This window comes from Thermobia domestica, chromosome 7, assembly GCF_964235325.1.
Source record: "Thermobia domestica chromosome 7, izTheDome1.hap1.1, whole genome shotgun sequence".
NCBI lineage: Eukaryota > Metazoa > Arthropoda > Insecta > Zygentoma > Lepismatidae > Thermobia > Thermobia domestica.
The window spans coordinates 122,186,707-122,209,149 of NC_137460.1; the positions used below are offsets into that span (position 1 = coordinate 122,186,707).

The window sequence follows — 22,443 nt, forward strand, 5'->3', positions numbered from 1 at the left end:
GAAATGTGAATGTTACCGTTTCAAAAGAGAGTGATGTATGTACCATGATCCTAGGATAAATAGGGATGATGCTGTAGTTGCTTGACTGAAATTCTATAATTTACCTTTAAAAAGAGCCATAATTTAAAAGGGTTAAGAAACATTGTTTGGGATTGATATTGGTTAACGATTGGGGATAATTCAAAATTCAACCCCAATACTTTCACTTAAATGGCATAATTAGCATTTAATACTAATTCCTAATGCTTTTTCTTCAGTTCGCGACTTGTATTGTACGAGGAGAAAGATTTGATTGAAATCAAAATTCGATTTAGATAAAAAATCAACAAAAATGATTTTTTTGAAAAAAAAATCATGATTTTTTCCACCCTGATATATAGTATACATTAATGAAATTGCTGAACATTGACCTAATAATAGTAAAATCACCTCCACGTTGTCTTCGTAATGTAGGCGAGGAGTGAAAAATTTCGTTCACATACTAAGTAAAGTAATTACGAACTGCCGGTTTGTGACCCGTTTTGATTTTTCCCACTACAAAATAATGACATTAACTTTCGTACTTCAGGAACTAAATGAACACTATTTCAGGAACAATAATTTGAACAAAGGCGTGAAATGCCTCTCTATACCCTCTATATAATACAGGGAGTTCTAAAGATAGAAAATATTTAGTACACATACAATGTGATAAAATATTAATATAGTTTCTTATAGTGTGTAAAGTAATGACTCAGTCTTGAAGTCTTGAAGTCTTGAACAGAGTCTTGAAGCAGTACAATACTGAAGTTTGTAAGTTTAGGAACACATCCTTCAATATTTCTAATTCTCCATCCACTGGAAAAATGCGAAAGTGTAATCAAAGAAAAGTAGCTATTAATTATTCGATACCTGACATACTGCTATTAACAGAAGCGACGGTCTGTCATATTTGCTTTTAAGGTGAAAACTTTAATTTTTAGGCTATGGAAAAATTTAGTCACTGATAGATGATACAACTTTGAGTCTTTTATTCGTGTGACTTGAAACTAGTATGAGTGATCTGAAAAGAAAAAATGAATCGTGAAAGTTGTTAGTTTTAAAGGACCTTGTCCTAAAAATATGATATGCCTTACACATTGTAAAAAAAAAAAAAAAAAAAAAAAAAAAAAAAAAAATGAGCCAAGCTTTACAGTAATCTAGAACTCTAAGAATCTATGTTCAGACGTCATTTTCATTTCCATCAAGATCTGGTGCCAATAATGTCAACAATTTTGAAATGACTGTTGATAAACTGTCACCACTTAGGTCAATTTCTGGTTACAGTTTGAAGAGTAAGTCAACTAAACAGCTCGATCGAAAATTCTCACAAGTAACCCCCTTAAAACAACTTAAGGAGACAACGAAGAAGAGGAGCGGAACAATCGGAAAAGCTCTTGTAAAACTACCAATTGTAATTTTAATTTCAAGGATAAAAGTTGGATTTGAATAAAAGTCAAACTTTCTTGCATTTTCTGCAAGGAAGATTACTTGGATCATCCTACGAAGAGTTGGATTCAGTGTTGTAAGTGTATGAATATTTCTGAGTCCTTTTCCTCCATGATGAATTATCTTTATAACGCTTAAAAATCAACAATTTTTGAGAGATTTTTATCTTTCCCGTCGAATTATCCCTATAACGTTAAAATCGCGCATAGGTATTTGGGACCCATTTTTCTTTCCCGTTAAATTACTTCCACTATAATCGGATTTCCAACTAGGCAAACAAGGCAAACTGCCTATGGCAGCAAAACTCAGAGAGGCTGCAAAAGAGGAAAATTTATTTGGATAATTTCTTTTGTTCATTATTATTGTAATGTTTTGTTTAGTCTGGAACATTCCATTCTTGCTTTAAAATAACAAATCTAAAATTTGACAAAACGACTTCATAGTTGACATTCAACACTGGTTAGAAAGCGTTGTGTGATGTGGTCTAACGTTCACTACAGCTGACAGGTGGCTTTTTATCACGTGCTACCCTAGCCAACTGTTTTAGGTTAGATTAGATTTACATCAAAGTTATCATTGGGGTCAAAGTGGAACAAAACGAGAACCTGCGGGGCTTCTATACCCCTTCGCTCACTCAGCTATATTTCGTAACGTAAGTAAATCACTTTTTTTTTTTATCAATAAAGTTGAGTGTGCAAAGCCTTCCTCCTCCTGGTGCCTCCGGCATCTTCCCTTCTGTATCTCCCAACTACCCTCTATTATTCCTCGCTTTGCGAGGGCCCCACTTCTTACTCTCCTTTTGGTTTATAACGTAATTATTTATAAGGGCTATCAGAAATCTCTAGGTAGATGATGGAAAATGTACAATTACGTAAAAGGGAAAATTAGTATTATTTTCATCTTATTTTAATGAAAAAAGTGTTATGAAAATTGAATTAAAAAAAATCCCTTGGCAAATTTTAATACTAGCCCGCTTACTAGCATCCTCGGCTATAAGGGTCAACAATAGGGAGCGTTTGCTTTGTGCTTATGTATGCTACGTGGAGAGAAACGAATAACTTTAACCAATCAAATCCGTGTATTTAGTTCCTATGGCTAGAGTCGAGCATGATTAAAATAATGCTGACAGGTGACGGTAAAGGTTGATTTTCTTCCCCTGTGGAATCATCTCTAAACCGTTAAGAATTACTCCTTTTGAGAGGCTTTTTTCTTTCCCCGTTTAATTATCTCTATATTGTTAAGATTCACCCGCTTTTGAGACTTTTTCCCCTTGTTGAGTTATCCATACAACGTTAAGAATCTCTGATTTTTGAGAGCCTTCTTTTTTTTTATCTGTTGAATTATCACTTGAACAAGAATCACCATGTTCGAGATACTTTTTTTCCATCCCTTTGAATTATTCCTATAACATTAAGAATCGCACGCTTCTGAAAGTCTATATTCACCCCATCGAATTATCCATATAACCTTAAGAATCACCCTTTTTTTGAGACTCCTTGTTTTTTTCTTTCCCAGATTAATTAGCCATATAACGTTAAGAACTATCCATTTTATAGACTTCTTCTCCCCCCCTCCCGTTGAATTATCCCTATAACGCTAAGAATATATTTGAAAACCTATATTTGAGAGCCTTTTTTTCGTTGAATTATTCCTGTAACCAGTGGCGTATTTACGATTTTGTTTCGGAGGGGCTTTACTAACTCTCGGGGAGGGCTTTGCCTGAAAATGTGAAAATTCTGCAAGATATTTCATATACTTTACTATACTAAGTAAAATTTCGAAGGGTAGGGCTTAAGCCCGGAAGCCCCCTAAATACACCACTGCCTGTTACATTAACAATAATCCTTCCTCCGTTGAATTCTCGGTATAACGCTAAGAGTTAAGCATGTTTATAACTTAAGCAAAAGATTTGTTTTTCTTCAGCTCTAAGAAATTAGACAAAATAGAAAATTGTTACAGTCCTTGTTATATACTCTATTTCTTATCCTTTGCGTTTCTATTTCTTCTTCTCCCTTTCAGATGTTGTCAAGGGTAGTGATAAGGCCAGTTCATTGTTGAACATATTATTTAATCTGAAATTTTCTCTTTAGTCATTTCTTCAGTTCTATAGTATGCCGATCAGTGGCGTACGATCCAATATTGTATCAAGGTGTGTTTTTTCTGGGGGAGAGGTGGGGTTCAAGCTCCTAAGTTCATATTATTTCAAGTGCTCTTATATATTTTTTAATATATTTTTCATAGTTCCTAACACTTTTCTCTAGGGAAAGTTAAAACCCGTAACTCCCCCTTGCGTACCCAGGTATGCGTAGTCGTTACAGATACTACATTATATCTAAGAGTCGACCATAATTTTTTATCGGGAATAGAGTAACATTTCGTCCTTTATATATTATTAATTTATTCTTCGCGTTTATGTTGGAACTATCTGAAATGCCCGCTCTTCGTACGGGGAGAATGAGGTTTAAGCAAAATATTTGAAAGTAAAGACATGAAATAAATAAATAACAAAGAACAACGTCTTGGGCGTTTCCCCTGTCAATATGAGTAAAATAAATAAATAACGAAACTTTTCGGACCAGCTGACATATCTTATCCGAACTCGAGACTGTCATTAATCAGCTTAGTGACCCGGAGAACTATGAATTGGACATTACTGTCGGTCATTTTGAACATTTTTACCCTTTCTTGTCCCCATGTTAATGGGGAATGAGGAATGAACATGAAGTTGAACTGAATCGGGAGTCACTATTCATCTCAATGACCACGAAAACTAACACCGGCCATTTATGTTTATTTTTACATGCGACACCCTTCCCATCCCCACTCATAAGGGTGCTGGGATTGTCTTGCACCAATTGAATCTGAACATGGGCTTAGGGGCCTTCTGGTCTGTCACTATTCATCTCAGTGATCCCGTAAACTATGGATTTGCCATAATTATCAGTAGTTTTCTATTATTTTTACATGTTACCCCGTTTTATCCCTGCAAGGGTGTCTTACTCTCACTAGGAGTTTGAAATTTGACTTAAACGTGATGAATAGGTAGAGTCGTTATTCATCTCAGCGACCTCCAAAACTTTGAATTCGACACAAATATCAAGGTTTTCGATTATATTTACGTGCTACCAGTGGCAGATCCAGCATATAATCAAGGCAGGGGCTAAACCATAGTTTGCCGCTTTATCCAGTGTATCGAATTCCATTTTATCCAGTGTATATCGGAGTGTCAAGGGAGCTATAGCCCCTATAGCTCCCCCTTCGATCCGCACCTGCATGCTACTCCTTCCCACTTCTCCTAGGAGATGTCTTAAATCACAATACTTACAGTACTTCGTCAGACAGTAGGCCATACGTGTACGAAATTTAATTGAACCTGCTCCAAGCATTTCAGAATTATGTTGAAATATATGACATTTTTTATAGATGCACATGATAGAAAATACCCCTATCACATCTCCTTGAAATGACAATTTTCAGAAACGCTCGGACAAGTGTCAGGAGTTTATGTACTGAGTTTCATCTTTCTACCTTGACTAGCCCACGAAATATTCAATTTTTCGCATATATTATGACCCCCGTTTTCCCCTTGGGATATACATTTTAAAGTAACATACTAGAAATCTACGTTAGTCTATGGTTGACTTATGTACCAAGAATCATCAAAATCTATGTCCCAAAGTGGTCTAGGAATTCTAGGCCGAACAGTTTTACATTTCGTTTTTATTTATATAGATGTTAAAATTATAATTGTAACCAATTATAAAAGGAAGTTCAAAGAGATTTTCAGAGTTTTGTTAAATGTTCAGTTGACAGAGGAGAGAAGTACAGGGTTAGCATAAATGATTCATTCGTTTCGAAAAGGCTATATTTTCAAAAGTGTTACACGTACATACATATGAAAGATATATATGAAAAGAAACACAAACTCGCCAAGTTTATACAGCCTCTACAAATGTTCAATATGTGCCCCTTTAGTGACACGACACACGTTCAGATGATATTCGAGCTCATTCCATACATTTTGTAGCATAGTCCTGTCAATTGTCTGCACTGCAGCACTGATGCGTTCTTTGAGCTCGACTAAGAATTGCGGTAGTGAAGGGTAAATGAACAAGATCCTTAACGTACTCCCACAGAAAGGAGTCGCAGGTTGTTAAATTGGGAGATCTGGGAGACCAGGGGAACAAAGCTAGATCATTCTCACCAATACGCCCAATCCAGAGATGCGGATGTGCCAATGAAGGCGTTCCCCCCTCGTGCTGCCAACCCTGTATTTTAATACTGTAAAATTGATATATCTACAGTGTGTTTGTGTAACTTGAAACACAAAATATTGGAATATGTATGATATTATTATTATTATTATTATTATTAGTATTATTATTATTATTATTATTATTATTATTATTATTATTATTATTATTATTATTATTATTATTATATCGTATCTAAGGCAGATTTCTTGAAGAAAGATAGAAGTATGTAATATAATGTCAAAAAATTATTTGTTCAAAATTCCATCATTTCTTTTATCTTGAAGATATGATAACTCAAACATATATTGCCCTCGCTGTGATGATTCACAAGACGGGGCAGGACGATTACAATAGAGGTGGCAATGCAAAGGAAAAAGACATTGTACTCCAGCGTCCTTTTCAGCACCAAGGCTATGTAAAACGTGGACTTACAGTTTAACTTTGGATCCAAATCACGAGTTTTCACTTGGAATCGAATCCGGGTCTCTTACACCGAAGACACGTAAGCTACCCATGTAGCCACGAAGGACACTGACAACGTGTAAGATGCACTGTAAAAAGAACTTTAATTTTTTATCTTTTCATCGCTTTTCATGAAGTATTGTAACCCACGACTACTTGGACACATTACATGTATATTTGTTTTGTATATATGCATTTGTTATGGTATCACTTGAGTAATTTACATTTACTGTTGTCTCAGGTGGAAGAATAGCGTAGAAAATTATGACAAAGTGCCAGAAACCCCAGAGTCCAAACCCTATTGCAAGTATAACGTAGAAGCCATAGTACAAGTTATGAAGGCGGTTAGAGGTGGTATGTCTAAGAGGAATGGCAGCGGAAACATTGTAAGTACCACGGGCAAAACTCGTTTAGAAGGCACATGAGTAGAAGTCTGCGCGGATGCATCATCAAAATGGGTATCTGCGGATATATATTTCTTTTCTGTACGGATAGCGGATAAAGTTGCAGATATGGTTTCCTATATCATTTCCCTCAAAAAAAAAAAAAAGAAAGAAAAAAGAAAAAAGAAAAGAAAGAAAGAAAAAGAAAAAGGTGAAATTTGTGCTAATTATGGAAAGAGCACTAAGAAACGCTTGTTGTGGATTAAAAGTTTTAAAACCAGTTGAAAAATAAGCAAAATCAAAATAAATGTAGAGTTGTCTTTTTATTGATCTTTACAATATTTTAAGCAGCCGTTTTGTAGGTGATACTCCTCAAGTACCGCTCAAGTACTGTAAAAATAAAAAGAAAGAAAAATAAGAATTGCCGCCAAGTCTCGTCTGATAAAGTTGAAAATTTTCAGACCATTGGTCTTGAAGATGAAGAAATGTGTTCAAATCCAGTCTGAGAGGTGAGGAACCAAAACCCTAATTTAACACACCACATCTTCCATAAACTGAAGTGAAAACTGGTTAGCAGAATTATCTTTGCCTTTTGTGAAAAACTGGAGGAGCACGTAGGTCATCGAAATAGTAAATAAATCACATTATTCTTCAGCTGCTAAAATCTAGAAAAATACGCTCATCTCTCTCTCTCTCTCTCTCTCTCTTTTTTTTTTTTTTAATCTTATGCGTTTAAAAATATTTTCGGAATCATGACTATTATAGAATATGCAAGTTGTATATACTTGCTACCTCATTGTCTGCGGATGTGGATGCGGGTGCGGATAAAGATATTGCGGATGCGGGTGCGGATGCGGTATTTTATATCCGCGCAGACCTCTACACATGGGCAAAAACAAGTCACCTGTCTGTATTTAGGTAAGGAACAGGAGACCATCATTGCGAAAACCCTAGGTGTAGTACACATTGGGGTATTCCCCTGACTCGGACAGACATTCAAGATGTTATAAAAAGAAATCTTAAAAAGCAAGGAAAAGAAGTGTAATACAAGTGAAAGACAATACCCCAGGACCCGTCTTGATTGATGCGTTCATGAAAACAACATCAATTTGCAGTATTTGCCGTGTAAACTGGAGGGATTACAGGAACGCAACAGAGTGGATTAGGTCTGTAACATGCACCTGTTGAATTTGAGGTTCTTGTAATGGTGGAAGTAAATTTGCCCTCGTTACGACGATTCACAGGACAGGGACGATTACAATAGTGATAACAGTGCAAGGGACAAATATTTTGTACCCCAGTAACCATAGCGATGTTTGTTTCTGTTCTGTATATGTAGTATTTATTCTGTATATGCATTATTCATTTATATTCATTTCTATATTTGTGTTATTTCTGTTTTTGTGCCGATATAATTCTTTGCTAATTTGTGTTTCGTGTATCATGCGGCTGGTATGTACTACACTTTACCTCAATTACAGGGCTACTTGCACATACGTACTTTCCGCACATTCTAAGCAGATATAAACGTGAGTACCCAAGTAACCTCATCACCGAAGTTACTTCGACACCTCTGACACACTTTTTTTTGGGCCGAATAAAGTTCATTTTTCTTATCGTCCCTGCGAACCTCACGATCCATCGGTGCTAAATTGTTTTCTCGGGGTTCTCCCGTTTCCTCCCACTTTCTTCATTCCACCATTTCATCCATCTCTCATCATCACCGTCTCCTTTAGCCTAACCGGCATAACCGTGGGACGTAAAAAAACTCAAAATTTCATTTTTCATTTTTCATTGTTTGCCGTAACAGAATATCACTCAACTATTCCAACTTACGCGTTCTAAACGTGTCCAAGTAGCCTCATATTACGGTATTATTCCGTAACAACAGTTAAGAATGTAAAGTATGCACAGACTACTTATTATTCATACATTTTCCTTTCTGTAGCACTTACAACTTTTCACCTAATTTATGTCTTCCATGATTTACTATTTCTATTAACGAGTAAAAACATAATTACAGAAATAACTCATATTTATTATAAATATATCAACAATAGACATTTTAGTTTCCATACTAATGTTAACACAGCAAAGTTTGAATACACGTAGGTTATATAGACTGCTATTATCTATCTGGTATCCTGCACGCGAAGACATTAAAAATTTAAAATTGCTTTGTTTACAAACGTCAATACAATTAATTTCTTCATTTTATTTACGGTACTCTTTCGCTTTTAATGAGCATATTAAAACACAGAAAAGAAGCATTTAAAAAGTAGTTAACAAGTAAATAAAAGTTTCATGGAAACAATTTCAGGCACTTATATATAAAGAAATCAGGAATTACTTTGTTACATCGTAGCCAGCTACAGAAAACAGCAGCCGAAACAAACAAGTATCAACATGAACGCAGGAATCGTAAGTATGACTTTAATAATAATGTTTACTAGATTTATTCTTTTAAAAGTTGACAATGTGTGAAAACCTTCCCATTCTCTTTCTTAAAGCAGGAAAACTTGGTTCTAGAAGGTGTGGTTCTTTCTTTCTGCTATTCTTTTCATATCTGAACAACATTGTTATGAACAGAATGATGCATAGCGGCTTGTAGGGACATACACAGAGAATCTAATTTTATGGGTGATTTTACAAATAATATAATTTATCTCCATATTGAATTTGGACCCCTCGAAAAGCTTCGGATCCTTAGTAAATACAAAGGCTGTCCATTTAATTCCGGGATTGCTGCTGTAAAAATATCATAAGAATGATTTATCATCTATTTGTGCTTATCCCGTTCAGGGTGCTTTCTTGCTGCACCTAAACACCGATTCCAACTTGATCACTATCGCTGAAAATAGTCCTGAAACGCCTGTTGTGGAATGTGCCGGAGTTCACTCTTCGTGTGATCTTGAATATCCTGAATGGTGTTAAGTCATCCCCTTTTAAGGTGAATTTCATTGTAGGGAACGAATAAAAATAGGGAGCAAGATCCAGCCAGTGTGGAGGATGATGTATAACAAGGGTGATTTTTGGGGCCAAGAAATTGTACATTATTTCAGAAATATGACAGAGCATTGTCATGTTGCAAACACTACTGGTCAGACGTCCACTTATTCTGTTGTTTAGTATGAATGGAATTGCATGAAAGCAGAAGTACATGCATGAAATTATAAGCTGTTTGGTTGGTTGAATCGGAGTTCAACATCAGCTTTACCACCAAGGATATATGAAACATGAATCTACAGTTTAAGATTAATCCAAGCCATCTGATGCGTTCAAACTTCAATGGCAACTCATCGAGAATCGAATCCGAGATTTTAGGCGCACCAAAGTTTGGATGAAACTTGTAACTAAAGGATAATAATTTCATTTTAATTGGCTGTCTTCAAACCACTACACAAGAACCATTTTCAGAAATTAATTGGGTTGGTGTGTACACAGGTAGTTTAACAGTAACAACATAGTTTGACAAACTAAATGCTTTGCTGAAAAGTGTATCAAGATAAATCTCGTAAGACTGGTAGAAAGGAACGACTACGGCAAACACAAGTTTATCAAGTTAAACTTTATAAAATTATTTGTGGACATGCAGATTGAATAACCATCAGCTTGTAAAATAGGAAGTGTTTCTATTGTATGTATCTAACCTACTGCTAGGAGCTATCGACACAATTACCAATTTCTGTGTTATAATTACAATGCAAGACTATTTTAAAAGAACTATTTTATTTAATAGATACATCTTGTGTTCTTTGAAACTTAAAAATGATGTTGAAATGAATTTATTATTTTTTCGATGTATATCGTTGATCTAATTCTTACATTGAATATGTTTACAATTGACATAAAATTACAAAAATACCCTAATTTTTTTGCCATAGGTGTTACTGGGATCCATTTTCGTTTTGGTAGCCATGAGGCCCACTGTTGCTGATCCTCCTGGTTTGCCTGTATCCTTCCCTCTACCTGCTGCGGCCCCTGTAGCTGTTGGTGCACCTCTTGCTGGGCTTTTACAAACTTTTGTAAGTACAGGCAAAAGAATTTTTTTTATTATTGTTTATAGCTTTTTATATATCACAAATACTAAGCAATCTGCTAACTGATAATTTAGTTCATAGAGAACTTTGTCAACATTTTGCAACAAAACTTCATATTTTAGTTCATAGAGAATTTTGTACACATCTTGCAACGAAACTTGATCTTTTAGTTCAGAGAAAACTTTATCCACATCTTGCAACAAAACTTCGCAGTTTACTCAATACATAGAGACGAAACTTTTTCGCAACATTTTTGATATTTTGTAGCATTAATTATCACCATTTTCGCATTTATGTCGCATTTATCTTTTTAATGTAGCACAAGTTAAAAAAAAAAACAAATTATGGAACTTGTAAACAGTATATTTTTGGTAGTAAGGTGTATATCTAATACAAAAATGAGGCTATACCTTGATTAGGTGCACATTCTAACTAATGTATTCACTGAAATATAGAAATTAATGCAAAAATTTAAACAGTCTCTCTAACGCCATCCTTGGTTAAAGGATAACATACAGCAAGATATTGACTGTCAGTAACAGTCATATTATGCTTGGAAAAGAATCTCTCGACATTAACACTCGAGACTGACAACCATATTGAACGTAACGAGCTGGCAGGAAAAAAACCTGTCTTGTCTTCACCTTTAATGGTGTTTAAAATGTTTTTAGTGCACCGACATCTAAGGTCTTGTGTGCTACGAATGTAGGAATATTGCCTTACTTTTAAATTCATGGTAAGCAGCGAACAGATCATGAAAATTTTCACAACAAAACACAGTCAAGGATTTAAACAACAATTCAGTTTTATTGATGTGTACATCTTTATGAAATGAAACAGTTTTTGGATTAAATAACTCGCAGAGCTTTTTAGTAAATGCAACGTTTTTTAAGGTAAATAATATTGGAAATGCACTTTTTAGTTATTATTAGCAATAATTAACAAGAATTTCACTTTTTCGTCTTCATTCTCGTTCATCGCAAGTAATGTCGCATTTCGCAAAAATTCGCAATAATATAAACGTAATTTCTGGTTCTAAAACAAAAAGTTTAATGTTTCCTGAAATATATACGCATATTTTTTAACGTTTCGCACATATCGCATTAACGAAGAAGTTTCGCTTCTATCAATACAAAACATTGCTCAAATCTTGGAACCAAGCTTCATATTTTAGTTCATAAAGAATTTTATCCATATCTTGATATTTTAGTTCATACAGAACTTTGTTCAAAATTTGGAACAAAACTTGATATTTTAATCATATAGAACTTTGTCCACATCTTGCAACAAAACTTGATATTTTTTAGTTCATACAGAACTTAGTCCACATGTTGCTAAAGCAACTAAATTTAATTGCTAATGCTACTAAAGCTATCTATAATCTACTTGAAATTATAAGTATTATATGAGTAAAGGAACATTGTTGACACCACTAGGAAAAGGCAAATAATAATCGATAGAATCTGTTAGTTAATAGTGTATTTTCCCACAGGTAAAATAAACAAATAAATAACAATTCCTTCCGTCTCTTTATTTCCCGTTTAGGACAAATATCAAAAAAGACTTAAACACGTGTTATTTTAGATTTAAGGGAAGTACAAATATCAAATTTTATGACTCTAGCGTGACGGGATTTCCAGAAATATGGCCAACTTATAATAATAATAATAATAATAATAATAATAATAATAATAATAATAATAATAATAATAATAATAATAATAATAATAATAATAATAATAATAATAATAATAAACCTCACCCGTTTTTCTTCTCATCCTTTTTCTTCCCTTCTAGGTCTAATATCGAAAAACGTGTCTTATTTTAAACGAGAAGTTTATAAATATCAAATATGAAATTTAATGTCTCTAACTTAAGGAACTTGGAAATTTGGACATTTTAATACAATAGTTCTTACTCCTATTTACCCTCTTCCCCATCGAATTTCCAAAAATCCATCCTTAGTGGCACTTACTTCATAAATTCTTTACTGTCCAAATTTAAAGTTTCTAACTTCAGCGGTTTGGTGTGGACGTTCGTTAGTCAGGCACTTACTCACTCAGGACTTCCAACAAAGCAGACGATAGAATACGAGTCTTAGATAGTGGTTAGAATAGAAGCCTGTATAAGTAGGTAGGAAATAACATAAATCTCTTTCTCGTCACTTTCCAACTTCGCACTTATAATATTTTGAAACTGTATCCAATTTTACACTACTTGACAATCTGTTGATCCTTTCCTTCCTGTGTATATTGTTTTGCTCATGTAACTGTAAAGTTAAGGAAAGCGTGGGTCTAAGGGGCCGTCCACATTACGTGACGCTGTTTTTGACCAATTTTTACCCCCTCCATCTCCCTTGTCACGCTTCGTAACGCAAGGTGGAACCATTCCCTCTTTGTTATATAACACTTTTTGATTTTTGTTTTTTCACCAATTTTGTTTATTTTGCAGGTTATTACAACAAAAAACCTATGTTTAAAGCTTTTTTTTTTTCAAAAAAAAAATCACAAAATGCTTGTACGCCTATTCTGAATTCATTTGTAGTGCTTTTCGCCAACAAATCAAAGTATTAGAAAATGGTAGTACCGTAGAGTCTAATAATATTTTAACTCCATAAGGTTGTTTAGTTAACCAGTTTTAATTCTTCGCAATTGCATGCTGTCGTTTCCCAAAGGAGATCGCACCTATCCTTTTAGGTCATCGATGATTGGCAAAGAGACAATACTGCCGAAAAATACAGGTGAAACTAAAATAACTGAATCTAAATAACTAACATCGACCTCATTTCCGGATCCAGGATGCTTCCTGAGTTTGGAGTTTGCCAGTGTCGAGGATGAAAAAAAAAAAAAAATACCTCGTCGACCACAGATGTGAACTGATTGCACATGTGAAGGAGCAGGAGAAGAGAATAAGCTTTTGAACATCTTCTCTGGACTTTGGAATTCAGTTTACCATTTTTAAATTCTTTTTGTCCTAAATCAATGCCAGAATCCGAAAGGAAATCGATTTCACAAGAAACATTCAAATACTAAAGTAAAAAAAAAAAAAAAAAAAAAAAACAGTACGAGATGAATGTTCGACGAATTAGGTTTTTAATACCTTATTTTACTCCAAATCGTGGATCATCGAGGAAAGTATTATTTCACGAAAGGGAGTTTTCTCTGTTTCGCATGCGATACCCCTTACAAGAATAGAGTGGGGTAACGAATGATTCAAATTTAAAGTTTTAAATCTATTCTCAGAAATAACGATACGAGTGGGAACGCGAGAGCATTTTCAAGCGATGGTTACGATCACTAACAAACAACTTCAGAAAAGCGTGTGTCGTAAATGTAGTGCTGCAATAGGCACGAAACGGAGTTTTGTTGTATTTTAATACACGAAGTGTTCGTCATTGGTCATGCTGGTGTCTAGTAGCGCCTTCGAATCCCTTTTGCATGATTCAATTTATATAGGATATATGTTCCGTCAATTTCCCGAAACAACAGAAATATTTATTTATTTATAAAAAAGAAAAGAATTGAATAAAATTATTTGTTTAAAAGATTGCATATAAACCAGATAAAAAAAATACAGTAAAAATCATGCGTTACGTAACAAGGACTACGTCCCTCCTCCTCTCCCCTTGTCATACTTCGTAACGCAAGTCCGAACCCCCTCCTCCTTTGCCGCATTACATAATGTGGACGACTCCTTACAGTTGAACATGAAACTTGGTGAGTTCGAAACACTGTTTCTAAAAGATCTACAATGGAGACATCAGCTCTGGCGCTAAGCTTGAAACATTTAATAAGTCATAATTATATAACTATAATAGGATGTTTTGTAACGCATAATTTCTAAATAACAAAGTACAATAGTATTTTGGGATGGTCTGTGACTGTTTACCCGTAAACAACTCGAAAGAATAGTCTAGAGACTGGTGTATTCTTCGAATTGTGTATAGTAGGTTAGGTGGAGAGATCTATCAGAAGCAAGTTTTTCTTAACCTCACAATAACTCAAGCTAATACAAATAGGATATTCAATAAATTAATGTATCTTTTCTTTCTCTCTCCTTCTAGTCCTATCCTAGATACCAGTTCGGCTACTCAGTGAGCGATGGCCTGACCGGAGACAATAAAATCCGTGAGGAGACTCGTGATGGTCCTATCATCGGTGGCCAATTCAGCGTCGTCGATCCCATCAGCGGCAGTGTTAGATACGCCAAATATGGAGCTGCTTCTCCGCCACTTCTTCCGTATGCAGTGCCAGCAGCTCCTGTTGCCGGAAAGGTTCTTAGTTGAAGCACTTTTTTAGTGTTTGATTCTTGTTTTCCATAAGTTCTTCAATAAATGTTTTCGTTCGTATTTGTGTGTTTTGTTTAGTGTATGTAAAAGAATCAAACTTTTTTAGTGTTACCTATGTCCCAACAGCTATAAAGTAAAGGAGATAAGATTCAAGAACTATAAAATAAAGGTGACAGATGATTACGAAAGAATTGGGAGAATGAGAATGTAGGAGTAAACGGAAGAACCTCAGAAAACGAGCGAACACGATGTTGTCCACTTGAAAACCTCTCAAACAAGACCTGAGCGCTCTACCACGTTTTCTTAAATTTATTCAATTTGTTCTTACATTTTTTTTAAAAAAACTTTCTACAAGACTCAACGTGAACACAAAACATTGAGGATAGTTTGAAATGGCCATCTCTTCAGAGGAACTCTAACTCTAAATGGGTTTTCTTCTACGATCTTCAACCTAACGTCTCAGATCGATCGACAATACTAAGCCACTGTGTCTTCATATTTTAGAACGTTTGGACAACACGTTTGGAATGTGATTTCTCACTCCAAGATAAGACAAAAAGTATAGATCAATCTGGATGAAGAAATTCTACCTTTCAGTGCAATGATCAATCCAAAATTTATGTGAAAAATGCCAAACAGCCATAACTCGTAAGAAAAATATCAGTTCGAAATCGGTAAAAGGGAATGTCCATTATTTTTGGTCGTAGATTCTATTAATGTACAATTGGGTGTGACAGCAGCGGTGTAAGGGTGGCCTCCAAAGTAACTGGAGAATTCCTGAGGTATTTTATCAAAGATTTAGTGAGTAAAATAAGCAATAGTCATGTACAGTATTTAAACTAGCAAAAATCATAGTACATCGTTAAAGTTAACAGAACACTGTTAAAATTATAAAAAAGCAAAGATACATATATTTGGTTGATCCACTTGTCTCCGTAGAGAAAAGCTTTTAAAAGGAGAACTGGAATGAAACAGTCTCTAACGTTTCACAGCTATGCCTGTTAGAATAATGGAGACGGGCGTTAAATGAAATTTAATTGTTGCCAAAGAATTTGTGGAATGATGGAGTAGGAGAAACGGGAAAAACCCGAAGAAACTAACGGACACGATGTTATACACCATAAACTTTCATGCTCGGAGAACGAACGGTGGACCCCTCGCACCAGGAGTGAGTGCTTTATAACTGTGCAACCGTATCCTCAGCAACCGTATTGGAGAAGAAGATGTATCGGTCGAGCAAACGCAGTGTGCGATAAATCAATGTATAGTCCGCAGCAAAAAACCTGCAACATGAGCATGTAAGTTTAATGTGAAACTACGCCTAACAGCGCAGGGAATTAACATTACGTCTAAGTGGCACGAATGACGCCAGGAGAAGCCTCAGCGTTCTCCCTTGCACACTTATTTTGGAGCAAAAGACTTCGTCCTTTCACAATAAACTTACATGGTCATGTTGCAGGTTTTTTGATGCGGACCGTACAAAAAGCTCTCAAAAGTTTAAAACGTGGAATTCATGAAGTTTTCTTCATTCCGAAATGATAAGTACATTTTTCTTGATCAGTTACTCTCATCTGCTGGGTCGTCTCCCTCCAGTACCCACCCAACCAGGTACATTCTAGGAACGTGCCATTTAAGTTCCATATGTACCGTTTACGTACCTGGTACTTGAAAAATGTACATTTCATATGCATAGCACGTGTCGCTAGGTACGTGCCTTTCGAGGAATTTCTGACACTTGAAAGGTACTTTTACATGCTTCACTGGAATGTGAGGAATGTGAATGGCACATACCCCATGTACCATGGCATGGTTGTGCGTAAGTTGCTTCGTATTGCGACTAGGGTTGCCAATTTAGCCACTTTGTGATGAGATCTGGCCATTTTGAGAACGTCGTTAGTCACATAATTTCCAAAGAGCCAATAGTGGCTTTTTAGCCATATGCTTTTCACTTCTATAGCCACTTTCTGAGTTTAGCCACATTGTAATATATTGTGTGTGTCATTTTGCAATTTTCTGACGTTTGATGCGTTCTCTAGGTTGTAACATTCTAAACCCCACTGTCAAAATTGTCCTCATAAAATTAGCATTGATGGTTATATTGTGACGTTACACAGCAGAGAATTAGTTCAAAACCTGTACGTTAAAACTAGACGTTAAATAAAATTTTCGGGAAGACGTAAGTTTAAGTATAAACTAACTCCTTAAAGAAATTCAGCCTGATAATATAGACATCCTTCAGGAAATGTCGCTTTTCAGTGGCAATAAGCTTGAAACCGGTGAAACATCTTTTACTGATTTAGCTTCTTCTTTCACCTTCTGTGGAATTCGAAGATAATATCGACAAAATTGAAAATCAGTGGCGATTATAAATCTTCGATTGAAGAATTTTTGCAAGAAACTAGCTGAACCTGCGCTCTCTACACAGCGCATTATTCGCATATGAGCATATATCGCCTTATCATTCCTTACAACATCTGTACATGTCTCTTTACAGACACAAGTTAAAGACGTATTGATTTAAAAATAGCCAAGGGGTATCATAAAGGGGGATTTTTCGATTATTTTTCTGAATATCTCGCACCGTTTGCAAGATTTGAGCCTACTTCCGGTTGGAGTTTCTAATTCATGTACGACCTGTGTTTTCTTTCTTCTTGCATGCAGTATGTAATACGCAAATACATTACATACAAAATTAATATATTGTCAGTTCTATATATGGTGCTTATTGGGAAAAACACTCCCCAAAAAAGTTCATCTTAGACTGGAGAAATGGTTATCCTTCCTTTTCCATTATTATTTGGCTATGAAACAAATGCCGGAGACATATACAACCGCTATATACAACAGTGTGGTGTTGGAATGTGTAATGATTAGGATGTGATGTTTTATTTTATTTTTTTGAAATTTCAACACTTCCAATGTACCCGTAAAAATGTACTAAAGAAATAGTGCCCATGTTTTTTAAATATTCAATTAGAACTGGACAATCTACATGAAATTTGCAATCGATCAGTGAAAAGGTCATCTTTCTAGAGTCGTTTCTGAGATCTCATTGTCGAGAAACATATATGTGTATTTTAAAAGAGCTCCAAAGATGGCAGCACAATTCATTTGCATGTATTTCGGAGAAGGCTTACTAAAGGCAAAGGCCTTTGAACAATAATTTAAAAGGATAAACTTTGTGAAAAATATTTATTTCAGTAATTTATTTAAACTACACTCTTTTAAAAATATTTGTCTTTGTTATAAACGTGAAATCACAAATAACCGTAAATCAAAGGTTTGAATGCTAAGATTATAGGTTAGAGCTCGGTCGCTCGTAAATGTTACTGTAGTATTTTAATAGATAGTTAAATTGCCACACAGATGCCGGAGGAGGGCATATATTTTCAGAGTTTGTTGCTTGGCTTTTTTTAAAAGTACAAGCTTCTAAATTCGAACGTAAAAATGAAGCGTTAAGTTTTTAGTATTTAAGTACTCGCACCCCCAGTTGCATAGCACTGCCCTAAGGAACATTACTGACATGCCTAGTACATTCCTGGCACATGCCAATGCCAAGTAAATGTGTCAAGTACATACACGGTACGTGATATACACATAATAGATACATTCCTCGGTATGTGTCATGCACGTACTTTTGGGCGGAAGTAACCTTATTCCTTACATGTGTATTTCACATGATTGCTCTATTCACGTACCTATCATGTACATTCCAATGTACCTCGAGGAACATTCTTTACACATGATCTGTATGTACTTGTGTTGGGTGGGTAGTCGCGAACAGGTTATTGGTGGGTCGCCGTCAAGGTGGTTTTTAATACTTCATATTATTGTTATTATGATTTGGAAGGAAGATGTGATTGTATGGGGTATCAAAAAGGGGTTCATAGTGTTCAAAAGGCACATAACTACTGTTAAGATTAATTTCCATGTATAGTGTATAAAGACATCAAGTGACTTGAGTTGATTTTGAATTTAACGTCCCGTTCAGCAGCGAGGCTGTATGAGACGGTAGACCTACTGATTAACGTGGAATCCGAACCACATGAGCTCCCGCCGGGAATATAAAGACATCAAATGGATTCGCACTTTCTGACTCTAAGGAAATATATGATTACGTCGGTAAACACACGTTATGTATGTTTATACATACCGTGTGTTTACCGACGTAATCATAAATTTCCTTAAAAGAATAAGAAACTGTGTCATACGTTCGAGTTATAAATTGTTTACTTTCTTACCCCATAACAACGCATAGTTGTCTTGGGGGCTAATAAGCCCCAGTAGATATTTGATGGGCCATATTACACGATCACGAACTTTTTATTTTATGGATCATTATCTTCAATATCTCTCGAACTAAACCGAAGTAACTATTGTTCATTATGAACATGCGAGTAAATAAAATATTTCCTAATAGCGTTATTCTACATAGCAAAAATGAACTTATCTTGCCTTTGTAAATTATATCAGCGCATGAGAACGGGCTTATTGCCGCTTCACTGCTGAAAATCTTCCTTCTTAATTCCGCAACGAGATGAATTTTCTCAAGCAAGCATTGGTTGAACATACAAGACTTTTGATGTTGCATTTTTCCTACAGTGTTTCTAAGAGATATTTGTATTGGGCCTTATTACCATCCAGGCCCTATTTGCCACAGGTACAGAAGGGAAGATATGTATAATTTTCATGAAAGCAGGAAAGAGAAAAAATGAACATTCAACCCTGCTCAGAAGGTACATTGGCACGTGTCAAATCAGCTTGTTTGCTGTGCGATGTTTTGCCTTCAGGCGAACTATTGGCGATCGACTAGATAAGAGTCAAGAAAGAAAGAAAGAAAAAGATATGCTTATTTCATGGAGATATGCTTACTTCTTGGCATTAAGTGTTTGAAAACCAAAACTGTTCTAAATATCCATTTTCTAATTCCCATAATAAGATTAAAGGGAAATGTTAATTGTCATATATAGGAAGAGAAAAAAAATATTTCGCACAGATAACAAAATAACATATTCTACTTAACTACGCCTTGGCCTTGTATGTTTCAAAATTGTTCAGAATGTTCTTCGTAATTCCAATAGAAAAATTATGGAATAAAAAGAATTTTTAATTCCCATAGAAAAAAATATAATTACACGTATTAAACAAAAAGAACAAGATAAAATATTTCAGTCTGTCTTGGCAATTCCAAATGCTTAGAATTATTCTTTTTCCTTCTGCTCCTGAACACTTTATATCTTCAAACTAATATTAGTCTTGAACAAAATACTTTTCAATAAACATAAAAATCTTATAATTTTAAACCTAATAGCGTGTTCACGAACCATGATTATCTATCTAATTCGAGGAGGCATTGAATCAATTAGTGATGAAGGAAGACAGGGGAGGAAGGAAGGAGGAATGGGAAAGGAAGGAAGTGGACTGGGACCTGAATGTTAGGTGCCATCCCCGCATTTGCCTGGTATGAATGAGGAAAACCGAGTAGAAACTTCACTCAGAATGGCTGGACTGAAAAAGCTGTTATACCTTTACGACCAAGTGTTCCCGTACATATAGTGAATGAAACATCTTATTTCTCAACACTTTCAATCAACAGTTTTGTTGGAGCATTTTATATGAGATCTGATCCTCAATTATTTAATGGAAGATGAAAACGTCTGGGTCATTGTCCATCTGAAAATAAAAGTTTTCATTTGGTGTGGGCAGCATAATATTCAACTACAAAGTCCTTCTTATAACTATTCTATCAGGCCATATTTCCATATTGTACTGAAACACAACAACACACTGTGCAAGGCTGTGATAACATGTAGAAAACACAATCACGTAACAGTTTCAACACAATAACTGTCTTCATCAGACTTTCACTCCTTCTGGCTACTTGGGAGTTGGTCCTCTTTTATATAGTCTCCGGAGATCAACTTAGGCTACGCCCCCTTTTTTTTTTTTAAAGTAACACTTGTGTGTTTTCACTTTCACTTTTTAGCTGCATACGCGTCCAATTAAAAGTTTACTTTTTTCCGCTGTATACATTCTGTCTTCTAATTATCCTCATTTTTCTTATTAGTTTCTTTCTTTCTTCTTCCTTTTCATTTCTTCTTCTTTAAGCAAAATCTTCTCCTACTCTTTATTTATGGAGAATCCTGTAATCCAATTCATCACCTTGTCCCCTGCCTTCATAATCTCTCTGGCTTCTTTCCATTTTCTCACCAAAGTTCTGTTCTCTACTCCTATGACCACTGCTCCTTCCCACCCTATCCTGTGGTTTGTCTCTTTCTGATGCTTATATATTGCATTGTTGTCCCTTTTCAATCTTACATCATCCTTGTGCTGTCTAATCCTTTCTTCCATATTCTTTTTTGTTTCTCCTATGTAAATTTTGTTACACTCCGCGCACCTTACTCTATATATTACTTCTCTTTGATCTTTGTCCGCTGTTGCTTTTCTCGTGGTTTTTCTAACTAGCTCAATTATTCTGCTTTCTCCTTTCCTTACGTCCTTATTCGTGCTTTCCGAAGCACTCTCTTTATCTTCTCAGTTTCTTTGCCTAGGCTTTCTATTCCAAACCGTTTTTGTTGTTATCTTCTTCCTCTTTCTTGCTCTGTTTCTTGTGACCCTATCCTCTTCCTTGTATCCATTTCTCCTTAGTTGTGTCCAGAACTTCTTGAAATCTCTTTTCCTCTGTTCTTCATTTGTGTTTAGGTCTCCTATTCTTTCCTCCATGCTTTTAATGAAATTCTTCTTCGTACCTTCATCCACATCACTTCGTTTGTGGCAATACACTCCCGCTGGATACTCTTTTTAGTACCAGGATGTAATAAACTCTCCTTCTTCCGACTTCATTATTTTCATATCTAAATAGTTTATATTCTTGTCTACTTCTATTTCATTCTCTAGTCTACTCCCTTTCTTTTCATTTTCCACGTCTCTTATGATTTTCTACAGCTGCCTTTTCGTTCCCTTTAATACTCCTAAACAGTTATCTACATAACTTCAAAAAAGAAGCAGTCTTTCTCCTCCCCTTTCTATTGTCTCCTCCCATCGATTCATTATTATGTCTGATAGTACTGGACTCAAACAAGATCCTATATCGAGTCTTTCCTTCATTTTAACAATCCTCTCTCTGATTATACAGTATCCATTCTCCCACAATGTCTCTAATCCTTTTCTTGCCTTCTTACTGTCCCAATTTTCTATTCTCTTTTCACCCATTTCCTCTTCATTATTCTCAATATTTCTTTTCTCTTAAGGCTAGGGAACATACTCTTTACATCCAGGCTAAATAATACTGTGCTCTCCTTTCTTCTTCTTAATTTATCTATCATCTTCTTAACCTTTTGCGCATTCTCTAATCTCCTACTTTCTTGTCCTTCTCTCATTGCCTCGGCTATCCTCTTAAGCTTTTTCTCCAACAGTTGTAACATATTATTCCTGCAGTTAAGCACCGGCCTCAACTTCACTACTTCTTTGTAGATTTTTGGAAATCCTTTCATCCTAGGTAACTTTCTTCCTTCTCTTACTAACCTCTTGAACCCTTTCTTTTTGTA

At 35.3% G+C, this 22,443-nt stretch overlaps 2 protein-coding genes across 3 annotated transcripts in view; one reads left to right on the top strand and one right to left on the bottom strand.

The window, feature by feature from the left end:
• The window catches only part of LOC145690382 (uncharacterized), a 161,969-nt gene that overhangs the window by 98,011 nt on the left and 41,515 nt on the right, over nucleotides 1-22,443 (bottom strand). The window lies entirely within an intron of this gene.
• Nucleotides 8,641-14,950, top strand: LOC145688935 (larval cuticle protein A3A-like). Its single transcript, XM_081763101.1, has 3 exons — nucleotides 8,641-8,989; nucleotides 10,453-10,593; nucleotides 14,672-14,950. The coding sequence occupies exons 1-3, from the start codon at nucleotides 8,975-8,977 to the stop codon at nucleotides 14,891-14,893; spliced, it is 378 nt and encodes a 125-aa protein (XP_081619227.1). The 5' UTR covers nucleotides 8,641-8,974; the 3' UTR covers nucleotides 14,894-14,950.

What these genes read in the sequence shown, in the direction of transcription:
- LOC145688935 (XM_081763101.1), top strand. An exon ending in CTGGGCTTTTACAAACTTTT is followed by an intron (nt 10,594 to 14,671) that starts GTAAGTACAGGC and finishes CTCTCCTTCTAG; the next exon opens with TCCTATCCTAGATACCAGTT.